Source organism: Sceloporus occidentalis, unplaced genomic scaffold (genome assembly GCF_023333645.1).
Source record: "Sceloporus occidentalis isolate IW3139 unplaced genomic scaffold, rSceOcc1.0.p SCAF_2, whole genome shotgun sequence".
Taxonomy (NCBI): domain Eukaryota; kingdom Metazoa; phylum Chordata; class Lepidosauria; order Squamata; family Phrynosomatidae; genus Sceloporus; species Sceloporus occidentalis.
The window spans coordinates 158,449,804-158,464,102 of NW_028316982.1; the positions used below are offsets into that span (position 1 = coordinate 158,449,804).

Sequence of the window (14,299 nt, forward strand, 5' to 3'; positions counted from 1 at the left end):
TCTTTAAAAAGCTTTCAAAATCTTCGAATAACATAATTCTTCTGTTTATTGAATTTTGACGAATATTCTTTACAGCACTAGAAAGAATACTTAGCTCTACCTGTCAACTGAGACCCTGTCTGCATAGGCCAAAAGGCCTGTTTCCCCCTCCCCAGTCTGGTGGCATCTTGTTCAGACAACGCCTGCTCCAAACCCTTGTGCTGGTGTGGGCATTCCGGACAACTTCCGGCACATCTCTCAACCAGAGAATAACAGCATTAAAACAAATTTTAAAGACTCAATTAGAAGATCTGGAGCTCTCCATTTCCATGCCACAATGGCTGTGTGCACAGGCGGCCCACTGGGTGGCCCAGTGTATCTGTTACCATGGGTTGCTCATTCTGAAATCTGAACAGGTCACCCACCATGTGATTGTCACCGGTTGCCTTGTCCTGACCTGAGAAGTGAGCAATCCATGGTGGTGGTAGATGCGGTGGGTGGCCCAGTGGGATGTCTGTGCAGACAGCTGTGGCAGTGAAGAAATGCAGGTGAAGGCAATGGGGGCAGAACAGGGCAGCTGTGGGGCCATGATACACCTGGCTGCAATGGAATATCCTGGCCAGTGTAGACTAGGCAGACTACAGAAGGATAAGACACCCTGGCTTATAAAACCAATAAGAAGAACAACAGGTTCTGCATCAGTGGCAGCACTTTTGTCTCAAACTTCAGCCTAGATTAAACTGGTTATAAATAATTCTTTACAACTAGACCTCAGAAAAGTTACTTTTTTGGTCTATAACTCATAGAGCCCTCCAGCCATATTGAAAGGGAACTTTTGAGAGTTTTAGTCTACAAAACAAAACACCCTTTTCAAGTTCAGTTTACAATTCACTGCCTTGTTCTGCCATTATCAAATGGTCCCCCCTCTTCTAGCTCATCCCTTGAATGAAGTGATTTCCCCCCAAAGCAGCATACATGTTTTCCAAAAAATTTCATGAAAAAAATGATAGGATTTCACCTCAAAATATAGCTGTGTAGTACAAATATAAACAAATAGCCTTTTAGGTCAAAGACAAGTGTATTTTTTTTCATACACATCTGAAAAAACCCTTTTGAATGTTATCTATCATGGTAAAAGCACATGCCATAATGTTGGTGTTTTTCACTGTTCCAATATGAGAAGATTAACAATTACAGACTTAAATATATGTTAATATATTCTGAAATTGTGTAAGATGGTTAATTTGCATTTTATATGCTTGTCAAAGGCACTCAAAGTTACTTATTTGTTTAAAAAATATTAATCATGTGATGTGCATAAACATTTGGTTAAACTTAAAAATACATAACTTAAAAATGCTTAGATAAGAGTGTTTCAGGCATCACTATTTGTGAGTCAAAACTCCAGACCCAAACAGGCACCCCTGGAGTGAGGTTTTTTGATAGTTCGGCCTTAAATGCAAGAAGGCAGAGTGGCATTGCACAGAGCAGCTGGGTGAGAACTTTTCAGTATGCTGTCACTTCTTGTGCTAAAGTAGCTGCCTCTATGGAACTGTATATGTGTGTATGTGTCTGGCATGATTGTGGAAGGCAAAGAGTGGAAGCTGTCACCCAGTAGCACTTTTTCCATCCAGCCTGCAAGTAAGCTCCAGGAACTGCGTGACCTATGTATTTTAAAAAGTTCATAATTCAACAGAGTGGGGTTGAAGTTCCAATCTTCTTTTTCATTTGAAAAAAAAATACAACATGTAAGACTGCAACATCTATATTAGTATCACAATTATTTCAAATGTTGAACTCAAGGGTTACACCCAGCAAAATGAGTCACCCTAAAAATAAAGTACTGGTCTCTGCATTTTCAAAAGCTTCCTGGGAATAACAGTGTGTAGAACTTCGTTATTTTGCAAATTAAAAGAAACCAACCAACATGGAAGAAGGCAGAGATCTGATGAGTATGCATGTACAGTGCCTTCCCAAACCTATGGCACAAGCGGGAGCCCTGCAGGTGGAAGTGGCCAGCTGGAGCAACTAACTCCTTATGGTACATCGAAGACCATAGTTTTCTGTGGGTCTTTTGGACTATGTGTCCATGTTCTAGAAGAGTTTATTTCTGATGTTTCACCAGCATCTGTGGTTGGCATCTTCAGAGATGCCAGCCACATATGCCAGCCACGGATACTGGTGAAATATCAGGAATAAACTCTTCTAGAACATGGACACATACCCCGAAAGACCCACAGAAAACTACTTATGGTATCCTGGGGCATTTGGAATACTATAAACTGTTATAGCAATTATAAAGTGGGCAGTACCACCTCCTAGGGGGGTGAGGGAAAAGGGGGCAGCAGAGAGAGTTCTGTCAAAGTACTGGTGTGCAAGAAAGACAGTGGGAACCAGCAGCCTTTGAGGATGAGGGTTGCATGAAATTTCTCTTTTCAGGGTCCCCACTGTGCAGCCTCATTGATCACATGTGGTGGTGTCTCCTGCTTTTCTCCTGTCTACACAAGCTCACTCCCGCAGCCCCATATTGAGACTGACTGACTAAAGTGAGGAGTTAGATCATGTGGAAATAGGGGACAAGTGGTGGCAAAAAGGAGCATTAACATTCAGGACTCTGCTTAAGCTTTGTGAGTTTTGCCGGAACTTAGTTGCCAGGTTGGAGCTGCACTGCTGCTCTTGCTTTCTTTCACTGGAAAGGCTGAGAGAAGAGGTAACAGAAGAAGCAATGTTGGTGTGAGTGTGGGTGTGAGGCAACTTGAAGCTGTTTGGGGAAAGCATGTCTCTAGAGAAGGACGAGGAGGAGTATTCCTGGAAAGATTCCTTTGCCTCTCTTGGATTGAGAGCCCTTCCTCACCAGTGAGAAAAGAAGCTGGTTGTGCCCCTTTCCACCCTAGTGAAAAAGTATTGAGACTTCTTCTGCACCAAGGAAAAGCTTTTCCCTTTACATCCAGTCACCTTGGGAACAGCAGCCAAAGAAATGTCTGTGCTGGCCTTTGCCAGAAGGCTGCCATGGGTGAGAGGCTTCTTGATTGCTGCTCTGTCAGCTGCTCGGTTGCTACTTCCAAGTGACTGGGTGCAAAGGGAGCAGTAACTGAGCAGCCAGTCAAACAACAACCAAGAAGCCTTTCTCCCATGCTGCTCTTTGCTGCAAGACTGGCACGGGAGAGAAGCTTCTTGGTTGCTACTCACCAGCTGCTCAGTTGGGGCTCCCAAAATGACAGGGTGCAAAGAGAGCAGTGGAACACAGATTATGGAGCATGTTCACAACTCCAGTGATTTCTGTTGAAGTCCCCTGGAGAAGGCCTTTTCTCTTACAGGCCAAAATGGATTGGGCTATTTTAAAAGGAATAAACTGTTGACCATCTTAGTGCATGTTGAGCTTGTTTCATTACTGTTTTCTCCTTCTAACATATTTTTCAGTACTCTCTTCACTACCTTAAAGACATAGCAAGTTTTATCTGGCATAAGCATAAGTGAAATCCATATCAGCTCATCAGATGCACTGGATGCAGTGGGCAGAAGTCCATGAAAGCTTATGTCAAATCAAACTTAAGTCTTTAAGGTGCCAGAAGATGATAATGACTATTTCTAATCATAGTCTGTTGTGGTTATCTAAGAAGAAGAATGTTCTGCACATGTATCTTGACTGGGTATTTAAGGTGTATGTCCTCCCCCATCCAAGCATTGATTATGTAGTACACCTCTGATGGCAGTGGTACAAACACAGGGTAAGTGGTAGTTATCTAAGCCTAAACTCAGGAATTATTGAAATGCATTTTGAAGCAAGGAATAGTTTCCTATACAAAAATGACTACCTCACCACAAAGTCAATCATGTAGACTCTATGGTGAGACAAAAGGGTTTTTTTTTTCCTTTTAAATTTTTTAGAAAAGAATGAGTAGTTCACCACCATAGTCTCAGCCCCTTCATTCCTATTGTGAAAAAACTTGGCTGGGTGCAGCCTGCCAACAGTACCCTCCTGCTGGATCTCATTACTGCTGACATTTTCTCTGAGGTAATGGCCTTTTAGAAAAATGCATAGGAGGCTTGTCGGCTATAGTCAGAGAATTTGAACGAATCAGTAAATAATTCTCACTGTGCTTTTAAGAATAATAATCATGAAAAATAACATACATTTAACATTGTTTGACATTTGCCTGGGTTCACTTGCTGAATAAGTCTTTGGTAATTTCAGGGCACTCACCTCGGCTAGGTAGAATTCATCATACTGGCTCTTAAAATTCTCTCCCTTATAATAATTGCTAGCAGCGACAATGACATCCACGGCCACCATGCTCAAGATGAACATATGGAAAACTGAGGACCTCATCATTCTCTGTGGAAGGAAAGAATTGTATGTGTATAGAGAAAAGCTTTACTGAAAAAGAAAAACATCTTCATTATACAGAGAAATAATCATCTTCATTTGAGACAGCTGTTTCAGCCAGAAGTACTAACAGTCATTAAAAAAAACCTCCTGAATAGGGTGGGCACATTAGTTCATTGGCTGAGGAGATACGTTGTACTTAGGAAGTCTCAGATTTAATTTTAACCATCTTCGGTTAAAAGGATAGAATTGTAGATAGGCTGATATGTATGTAGATGTGACCAATCTTGGTCTGAGACCCAAAGGAGCCACTCTACTAGATGTAATATAATACCGCACTACACTGTTATAGTGCTGTTATCCTACTTCAACTGCTATGGCTGCTTCCTCTGGAATCCTGGGATCTGCAGTTTAGGGACGGGCATTTAGAAATCTCAGCCTCACTAAACTATGAACTGAGCCTCAGTTAGGCCTCACTAAACTATGAGCCCTAGAAATCCACAAGAGGCAGCCAGAGCAGTTAAAGTGGAACAACAGTGTAGTGTGATATTCTTCAAAGTAGATAGTCACAGCAGATTGGATGGTCAAATAGTTAGACCTGGTATTAAGCAGTTTCCTATGCGCAGATCATATTCTTAAAATTGCTAATTTCTTTTTCAGTTTTATAATCAGTAGTGCTTGCCAGCGATGCTGAAAGAAGGAGCACAGGACCTGAGCCACATAACTGAACCAGAGAACCTGTGCCCAATCCTGAGATGTCCAAACCTATCAAGCCCTATATGGCTCAGGTCCAAGCTACCTGTCAGACAGTATCTCCCTGTATGTGCCTGCTGATGTCCTGAGATCATCAGGAGAAGCCCTCCTCTCAGTACAACTATCTTCATAAGCACAGGGTGACCAGAACCGCAAAGGAGGACAAGGCACCCTAAAATGTAGTACATTCAAGAAAAATGGAGGACATGACCAAATAAAAGCTAAAAACACTTAATACAAAGATAAATTCATGCTTCTTACTCATGCTAAAAATGGAGGACACTTTGGAATCCCCTCTGGACAGAAAGTTGAAACATAGGGCATATCATGGAAAAGGAGGATGTCTGGTCAACTTACAGAAACACAGCTGGTGGGGATTTGAGAGAGAGAAGGCCTTCTCATGGCTGCCCCTAGACACTGAAAACCCCTTTCTAGAGATGCCAGAATGGACCTCCCTGCTGTCCTCCCATAGACAGGTAAAAGCCTTTTTATCATGACAGGTCTTTTAATTCAGAAGGGTTTTAAAGGATGACCTAGGGAGTGCTTTATTGTTTTAAACTGTACTATTTTTAATAGCTTTTAAAACTTTTTCATTGCATTTTGTTCTTTTAATTAGCAATTGGAAATGTTTTAATATTGTGACTAGTTTAATTCTATTTTAATGTTCTCTTTTTGTATGGTTTCAACTATATTGCTCTTTTAAACTTTAAGCTGCAGTGACTCCCAGTTCTGGGAATGTGGGAGACAAACAAATATAACAACATGTGAAGTCGAAGGCTTTCATGGCCGGCATCCATAGTTTAACTATAAATATAACAACAGCAGCAGCAGCAGCAATCTTGTGATGCCTGGAATCCATGAAATTCAGAACCCTGAATTTGGATGACAGTCTGGCCAAGGCCCAACCTATTTGTCCCCAACACCCCCAAACTCCATCTTATGCCTGTCCAAGGCCCCTGAACTCCTCATTATGCCAAAGTAGGTAGCGCCTGTGACTTGAAGTCAATGAGATTGTAGAGTACTAGGCCATAGGGCTGATACTTAAAGATTCAATATTCTTTAGCAAAAGGCTGGAGCCTGAGAAGTGTAGTCAAATTGAGGAGCATAAAAGGGCTGAGAAGAGACGAAATTTTCATCAGAATAAATGTCTCCTTGGCCTCAGTTTGGGCCCTTTTAAGATCAGACATCGACTTCCCTTGTTTTTAGGTATCTTAACCTGGTGACATTCTGCCTGGTCTACTTGCAGTGTTCTTCTGAGCCATACTTCCAGATGAATTTGTACTCCCCTCCCCACGACTCCATGGGAGCTCTGCTGCACACACTAATTTTGGATTATATTTCTCAGGAATAGACACCAAGGCGAGGGACAGATTGCCCGATAAGGGCGGCCTGCCGGTGGCCTAATTTCCTCCAGAGGGAAGCCGCAGCCACCAAACTGCACAGCTTCCCTCCAGACGAAAAAGAACCCAGAAAAACCAGGTTCTTTTTGTGCCGCAGGGCCGACGTAATGACTGCATCACTGGCATACTTGTTACGTAAGCACCGTGCGGCAACGCGCGGACACCGCGTGGCACTTACGTAACAACGGCAACAGCCGTGTACATGGGGCACCACCATTGTTACGGCGCCGCACCATTTTAGGGTTAGGGACCATGTGGTTTCTGCGCCATCCCTAACCCTAAAACTGGCACGAGCACGGTGCTTCATGCCCGTTTATAGGGCCCAAGTTCATTCAAACATGTGAAGATACATATTTTGATATTAGCCTAGTCACAGAGAAAACCTCTGAGCAAATCTTGCCAAGGAAATCCCATGATAGGTTCGCCTTAGAATCACCATGTCAGAAAAGAAGGCACTCAACACACACACACAGAGGTCTGTAGCCACATACTGGATACATAGTGTGACAGCATTTTGCTCACTCTTTGATCTCTAAAATTATATGAGTATTAAAGGGGGAAAAACATGGCTGTGAACAGTCACACAGGCAAATATTTTGAACCCTACTTGGTTCTCTTCTCACCATTTCATATTTAATTTGTCTCATGGGCAGAAATTTGCATTTCTTTCTCAGAGATATGCTTTTCTGTTTGCTGCCCCCCTCCACTGAATTTTAATCCCAGTACTTAATGGCTGGAGGAAAAAGTGTATATGCTGAATCCCCACTTCACAAATATTAGTTTTGCTACTATATCTGTGCTGCAACATCAATGTGGGATGTATGAACAGAGCATCTTCTCATTGACACCATGGAACTGAATGCTATTTGGGCTGTTGTTTGGTCAGCCATGTGGCATTTGGATTTCAAAGCTTTTCAAAGTACACACTGTGGAAAGTTATTGTGAAAACTGTTTTTCCAGGTACTGCTCTTACTTAAATTACTCCTTCATTTTCTAGTCCTTCAAAGAGCTTCTTAAACAATATTGGGATGAGATGAAAGCAATTCTCTGATGAAAGTGTCAGAATTTTGTATGGCTGTAAAATATCAAAATTGAACCAAAGATTAGCTGCAATGAGGAAAGTGGAAGCCAAATACATTTTAGCTTTCTTTAAAAAAAAAAAAAAAAGGCTGCACCCTTGCTTCAAGTTAAGTGTCAGTGAAACCAGTGGAGTCTTACTCCCAAATAAAGGCTCACACTGCAAGTTTCCCAATATTACAGTAAGTCGTTTATTAGTGTGAAAAAAAGGGTGACCTAGTTCCTTGTCTGGAGGGCATTAAGCAGATGATTAACTATGCAATATCTCTAAAAACATACATCAGCCTGTAATAGGTCACTTTTAATAATCTGGATGCTTTTGGATAAAGGACATTTACAATGTGATTAAACAAGAAATTCATACAAAGAAGGACAGTCTTCCCATTGTTTTTCCTTTTAATTTAGATGGAGTTGCCAGCTGAAGTAATGCATGTCTATTTGAGAACCATGACCTCAGTGTGAAGCACAATTAGAAGGTACTTCAAGGAACTGGATCCAAATTATCCTCCCATATGTTTCCTCCATGGCAGAGACAGGCAGTTGCTGAGAGGGCAGGAGGGCAGTTTTCACTCTTGCACTCTCCAGAGAGGCCACATCAATGTTTCTGATGTAACCATAGAATCAGAATTGGAAGAGACCATAAGAACCATCCAGTTCAATCCCCTGCCAGCAGGAACACACAATCCAAGCATCCCAACAAATAGCCATACAACCTCTATTTTAAGACCTCCAAAGAGGGAGATGCCACCATTCTCTGAGGGAGTGTATTCCACTGCTGAAGAGCTCAACAGCTCTTACTGACAGGAAGTTCCTCCTAATGTTGAGGTGGTTTCTCTTTTTCTGTATCTTGCATGTTGTTTCGTATCCTATTTTCTGGAGCATCCATCACCAATATGACACCACTTCAAATATTTAAACAGGGCTATCATATCACCTCTTAACCATCTCTTTTCCAGGCTAAACATAATCAGCTCTCTAAGTGGCTAAACACACCAGCAAAATACGCCAGCCTCCCGGCGGCTTGGGGATGTGACATCCGCATGCCACATGTCTCGACTCCAGCTCCAAGAGGGCCTTCCACCAGCAGGCTAAGACCTACCTGTTCAGACAGGCTTTTAGAACAGAATGTTAGTAAAGCACTGGCTTGGGATGTTGTTTCACTTTAAAATGTGTTATACAGTTTTATTTTTTAAAATGTATTTTATTATTTTAATAGCAGTCTATTTAACATTGTAATAATTTAATTTCTTTTTAATGCACCTCTTTTGTATGTTTTTTTAATTTTTAAATATTCTTTATTAACATATTCACATATTAACAAAAAGTCACATAAGATAAAAAAAACAGTATTACACTCGTCCAATTACATCAGTTATTTTAACTTTACCTCCCCCTCCCCTTCTATCCCCTTGATATAGTTTTCTTGTGTTATGCATACAAATTTAAACACAGCCTTCTTTTTTTTCCTCCTTCCCATTCTAATTTTGTTCCCTTATCTCACTATCTTTTCTTCTCTTGTGCCCTTTAAAAGAGTGTTATAGTCTTTTTTTTTTTAAAAAAAATATTACACAAAAATATGATATATACAATATACAAATATGGATACCGAACAAATACAAACATAATACACAACAACACACGGATACATTAAACATACATGCTTATTCATTACCGTTTAAAATTCTCTTCAAGTACTTCCAGCAACCATTATGGTACTTAGCTATCTTAACATACACTATATTCCACCACATCCAGCTTGAATTTCTTAGCTTTTGTTATCCTATCTATCTATCCTAGGATAGAAGCCGAGTATAACTCAATTCCAGTTGGAATCTCCCAGAGTAATAAGGGCCTATAGTCTAGTTTCTTCTAGAACAATCACTATATTGAGACGCCATGCCATATCTATGATATCTTAAGCCCACAATATAGATCCAAACATTTTCATCTCTTATTTACTATCTTCATATCTTTGTTCCTCAAGCTCTCTGTCAACATATCCATTTCCTTAGCTTCTCTCAATTTAATTAGCCAAACATCTTCATCAGGGATTTCCTTCCTCTTCCAATATTGTGCATAAATAATTCGACCCAATGTTACCATGTAAAGAATTAATAGTGACATCTCTCTTATCCTCGGGTCATCCAGTGTACAAATCATATTTAACAAAAAGAGTGTTACAGTCTTATAAGTACTCTTATAATAAATCTTACGTATTAATCAGTATTGTAGTAACCGAATTACGATATCTTCCTGAGACATGTTGAAACCGGTATTAATAGATTGTATTACAGAGCAGTAAACTCGTGTGCTTATATACATTTTCGCCTTGTTTATAAGTTTACGTATTGTCTGTACTCATCCACTATTTGTTACAATATTTGATGAATGGTTCCCATCCTAATTCTTCATCATTAATTTCTTCCTCTTTCAATAAATTCATCAGTTTGTCCATTTCTATTACATCAAGAGTTTTAATTAACCACTCATCTACTTCAGATGCACGATTCTCTTTCCACCTTTTTGCAATTGTTATCCTTGCTGTGGTTGTTAAATATAATAGTTGTTTCAATTTTTTCCTTGCATTTGCCTCGTCCACCATATTTAATAAGCATGTCTCTGGTTTCAACCTAATCTTAAATTTGTAAAGTTTCCTGAATTATTATATGCACTTCAATCCAGAACTTTTTAATTTGGGGGCAAGTTCACCACATGTGGTAGAAGGTTCTGGTTTGGCATCTCCAACATAAACTTTCTTTGTTTTTAGATATTTTTGCCAATCTTGTGGGGGATAGATGCCATCTATATACCATTGATGTACATTTTTAATTGTATTGTTCTTTTAATATTGTGAAGCCACTCTGAGTCCCAGTTCTGGGAAAAGAGCGGGATACAAATAAATATAATAATAACAATAACAGCAGCAGCAGCAGCAACAACAATAATAATATTGACGGGTTACAGAACGCCCAGAAACGAGTGAGGCAAAAAAGTGTTCAGTAGTTCTGCCTTTTCTCTGTCCCCTGTTAGGATGTTGCCATCTTCTCAACACACTGGCCCTTCCATTTCCTTCTTCTTCCTTCTGCTACGGACATACCCCAAATGCCCTTTTTATTGTTTTTAACCTCTCTAACAAGCCTGAGTTCATTCTGTACTTTAGCTCTTCCGACTTTACCCCTACACATCCTAGTTATTTGTCTGAGTTCCTCTTTGGTGATTCCCCTCTCCCCTTTTCCATTTCTTATACATCTCCCTTTTAAAAGTTAGTTCATCCTGGCTTCTTGAGATACCTCCCATTTTTCCTCTTCACTGGAACAGTTTGAAATTGTACCTTCAGTATTTCTTTTTTGAGAAACTCCCATCCGTCATAAATTCCCTTCTTCTTTAGTATTCTTGACCAATCTCAGAATTTCCCTAGGTTTGCTGAAATCAGCTTTCCTAATCTAGAATGCATGTCTGACTATGCCTGGCTTCTCCTTTCCACTGTATAACAAACTCCAGAAGAACATGATCACTCCCACCTAAGGATCCGACCACTTGCGCCCCATTAACCCTGTTGGTTAGGATCAGAGCTAAAGTAGCCCTTATCGCTTCTTCCACCTTTTGGACAATGAAATTGTCTTCCAGGCAAGTGAAGAATTTGCTAGCCTTTAAACTTTTGGCTAAGTTTGATTTCCAACAAATATCCAGATAGTTGAAGTCACCCATCGCTATTACATCTCTCCTTTCTGAGTGTGTGGCCATCTGTTCTAGAAAGGAATTATCAAATTCACCAGTCTGACTTGGGCGTCTGTATTAGATTCCCACAATAATATCCCTGTTTCCCTCCCCTTTAATTTTTATCCAGATGCTCTCCACCTGGCTTCTAGGATTAAAGTCCTGGATCTCTTCACAGGTGTAAACATCCATGACATATAATGCTATTCCTTCTCCTTTCATGTTTGGCCTATTTCTCTTAAAAAGGTTATACTCCTCTATTATTATGTTCCAATCATGAGACTCATCCTACCAGGTCCAGTGATGCCTATTATATTGTATTTGCTTTGTTGTGCTTTGAGTTCAAGTTCATCTTGTCTATTTCCCATGCTCTGTGCATTAGTGTAGAGACATCTCAGTCCATGGGTCCTCCCCCCTAGCTGCCCATGTAGTTTTTTGCTCCCAATGTTGGTGCTTTGTGCTATTTACCTTGTTCCCTCTGTAACAGTTTGATTATTATTTCCAGCCCTTGATGAACTCCTGCCTTCCAAAATATTGTTTCCCTCCCCCACATAACTCAGTGATACCTTGTTACTTCTGGTTTCATTTTTTGGCTGAAAGGGGAATGAGGAGTGTGGGAAGGCAGTGGAGGTTAAATAGTGGTGCTTGGTGGTGATTTTGAGCCAGTTTTATTAAATTGGGGTCTACAATCTGGCCTTCCAGGGCTGCATGCACTTCTTCAAATCCAAATGTGGACTTTTTATCACTTAGATTCTTCTTTTGTTGTTTTGGTTTTTTTCCCCTGCCATGGGGGTTAAATTGAAACCCAGAGAAGGTCCAAAGATGTAGCTACATTTTATTACACACAATCTCTATTTCTTCCTAGAAGAAAGCCTCATTGCACACAATGTTACTGTCTTCTGAAAAGAGACTGCACTCTTCGTTACCAATTCGCTGACAAATGGAGCTGGAGAAATTTTAATTCCATAGACTTCCTAAACACGTAGAATTCATAACCTCATGTTACGGGAAATATAATTTGTGCCTTTGTCAATAAATATTTTAACAACAACAAACACTGTAAGGACAACTGATGTAAATTGTTGTGAATCTGTTCTTCTTGCAAGTTACCATAAAGCATATTTCATGCTGTATAAGTAATTTTCTATGGGCGTCTTTTCATTTAAGCTTATTGTATTGTTTTGCAAAGAGCAATCAGCATAGCATTTTATCCAACTCTGTCCAGTTTCAAGGGTAGCAACTTTTACAACCATATTTTTAGCATACAGATCTGAACAAATCTTATTTGTATATTAAATCTTCATCTAAAATGAACCAAGTTAGGTGAAATGAGTTGCAGACTTTGAAAAACAGCTACTCTTGTGGACTTGCATTCTCAGAGGAGCTCAAACTCTATATTCTGCTTAATCTCCCCCATCCATTGTGTCCTCTCAAAATGAAAATGGAAAATACTGGGGTCAACAGTGAGAAAATGTTTCCCTGGAGAGAATGTGTGAGCTAATGTCATTGAGACAAGGCAGAAAAAGATCTTCCCAGAACCAGGACAGAAAGAAACAAGGAATAATTCCAGAAGGAAAATGGAAAAACAGACATCTAAGATAGTGGTGAAATATCCAATAGACAGCTGACTCCAATATGCATATCAGAATGGCATTTATATCAAGGAAAGCAGGTTCTCTATATGACCTTTCACTATGGCTGTACACAATAAACCCAATAACACATGATGGTATTTCAGCAAGGAAGATCACTGGTACACTCACACCCTCCAACATTTTACATATGAAAACAGGGACACATGTTGTCAAGCAACATCAGAGTGTGGTAAATGAGAAAATATATTCATGAGGAAGCATACACAAGTTGGGAGAAACTGCACCAGTTTGCTTCTTTATGAACCTACCGAGAAGAGCAACATTGGGCCCATTCATCTTTGCTCTTTCTGGCTGAGTTAAGTGAGTGCAAACTACTTTTGCACTTTCAACTCATTTTGCAGCAACTGATAAACTGAGGACAAAGGTGGAGGGGAGGGAGAGCAGCAGAGAGAAACCGGGGTATTTTAAAGGCAGCTGAAAAAGTGGGATTGCCTCTGCCAAATTGGGATAGTTGGAAGGTATATGTTCTCTGCTAAAATTTCAGCAAGAAATACTACTAAAATTAATAAAGCACATTAAAAAATAGCAATGAACCCTACTACATACGCACACCCACTTCAATTTCCATTTACCCTCTGTACCAAACCAACTTTGTTCTTTTCACCCACACTCTTCTTCATTCATTCCACTCATTCATAACACAAAAAGGATAGTTTTGAATGTGAAGGAGAAGTGGGAGAAGATGTAAAGGAGGGAAATTAAGAGATTAATTTATGAAATCATCTTAGATGTATATAGAAGGAAGAAAGTATAGAAAGTGTAGAAAGACTAAGGAAGGAGACTTAAGAAAGAAGGGGAAAAGAATGAAGATGTAAACTAGACAGAGAATGAAAGAAAGTTATTAACAACAAAGCAATATATAAAGAAACACTCTTCTTCTTTATTGATGAACTGCTATAAAGCTGTGACAAGATGTTAAGGTTTTGATGTACGGAACTCAACATCTGTTGGATGAGATGGATGTATATTGATATGAATGTAATATTGTAATTTTAAATTGTTTAATAAACTTTATTTTAATATTAATAAATAGCGGTGAACTTTGTTTTCTTTTTCCATAAGAATAAAACATTATTTTCTCTTTGGTAAGTTAAATGTTCCATGGAAAAAATGTATAGAATCAAGAGATATAGATCTTTCAGTTGGCCCTTGAGATTTATTTAGTCAGAAAGAAGAACCTGTTTAAAAAAGAGGATCTTACATAAAATGTCAGCACTGACTGTGTCTGTTTTGTAAGGTTTGGTTTAATACATGGTGTTTTACAATGGGCAGTTGTGTAAGATGAATAAAGCAACAGATATTCTTTCCTTGCTAAGTATTTACACAAAAGCATTCAAAACTGCTCCAGAAACCATGAAATAATATTGCATTTTCAAAGAGATGTGTCCTTC

The 14,299-nt window shown here is 39.6% G+C and overlaps 1 protein-coding gene across 8 annotated transcripts in view; it reads right to left on the reverse strand.

Annotated features, from left to right (window-relative positions):
• The window catches only part of NALCN (sodium leak channel, non-selective), a 300,415-nt gene that overhangs the window by 129,448 nt on the left and 156,668 nt on the right, over window positions 1-14,299 (reverse strand). For all 8 annotated transcript variants that reach the window (XM_089511232.1, XM_089511233.1, XM_089511229.1 and 5 more), the window contains one exon: window positions 4,184-4,315. In XM_089511232.1, coding sequence (XP_089367358.1) covers window positions 4,184-4,315 — 132 coding nt within the window. The remainder of the gene's footprint in view (window positions 1-4,183; window positions 4,316-14,299) is intronic.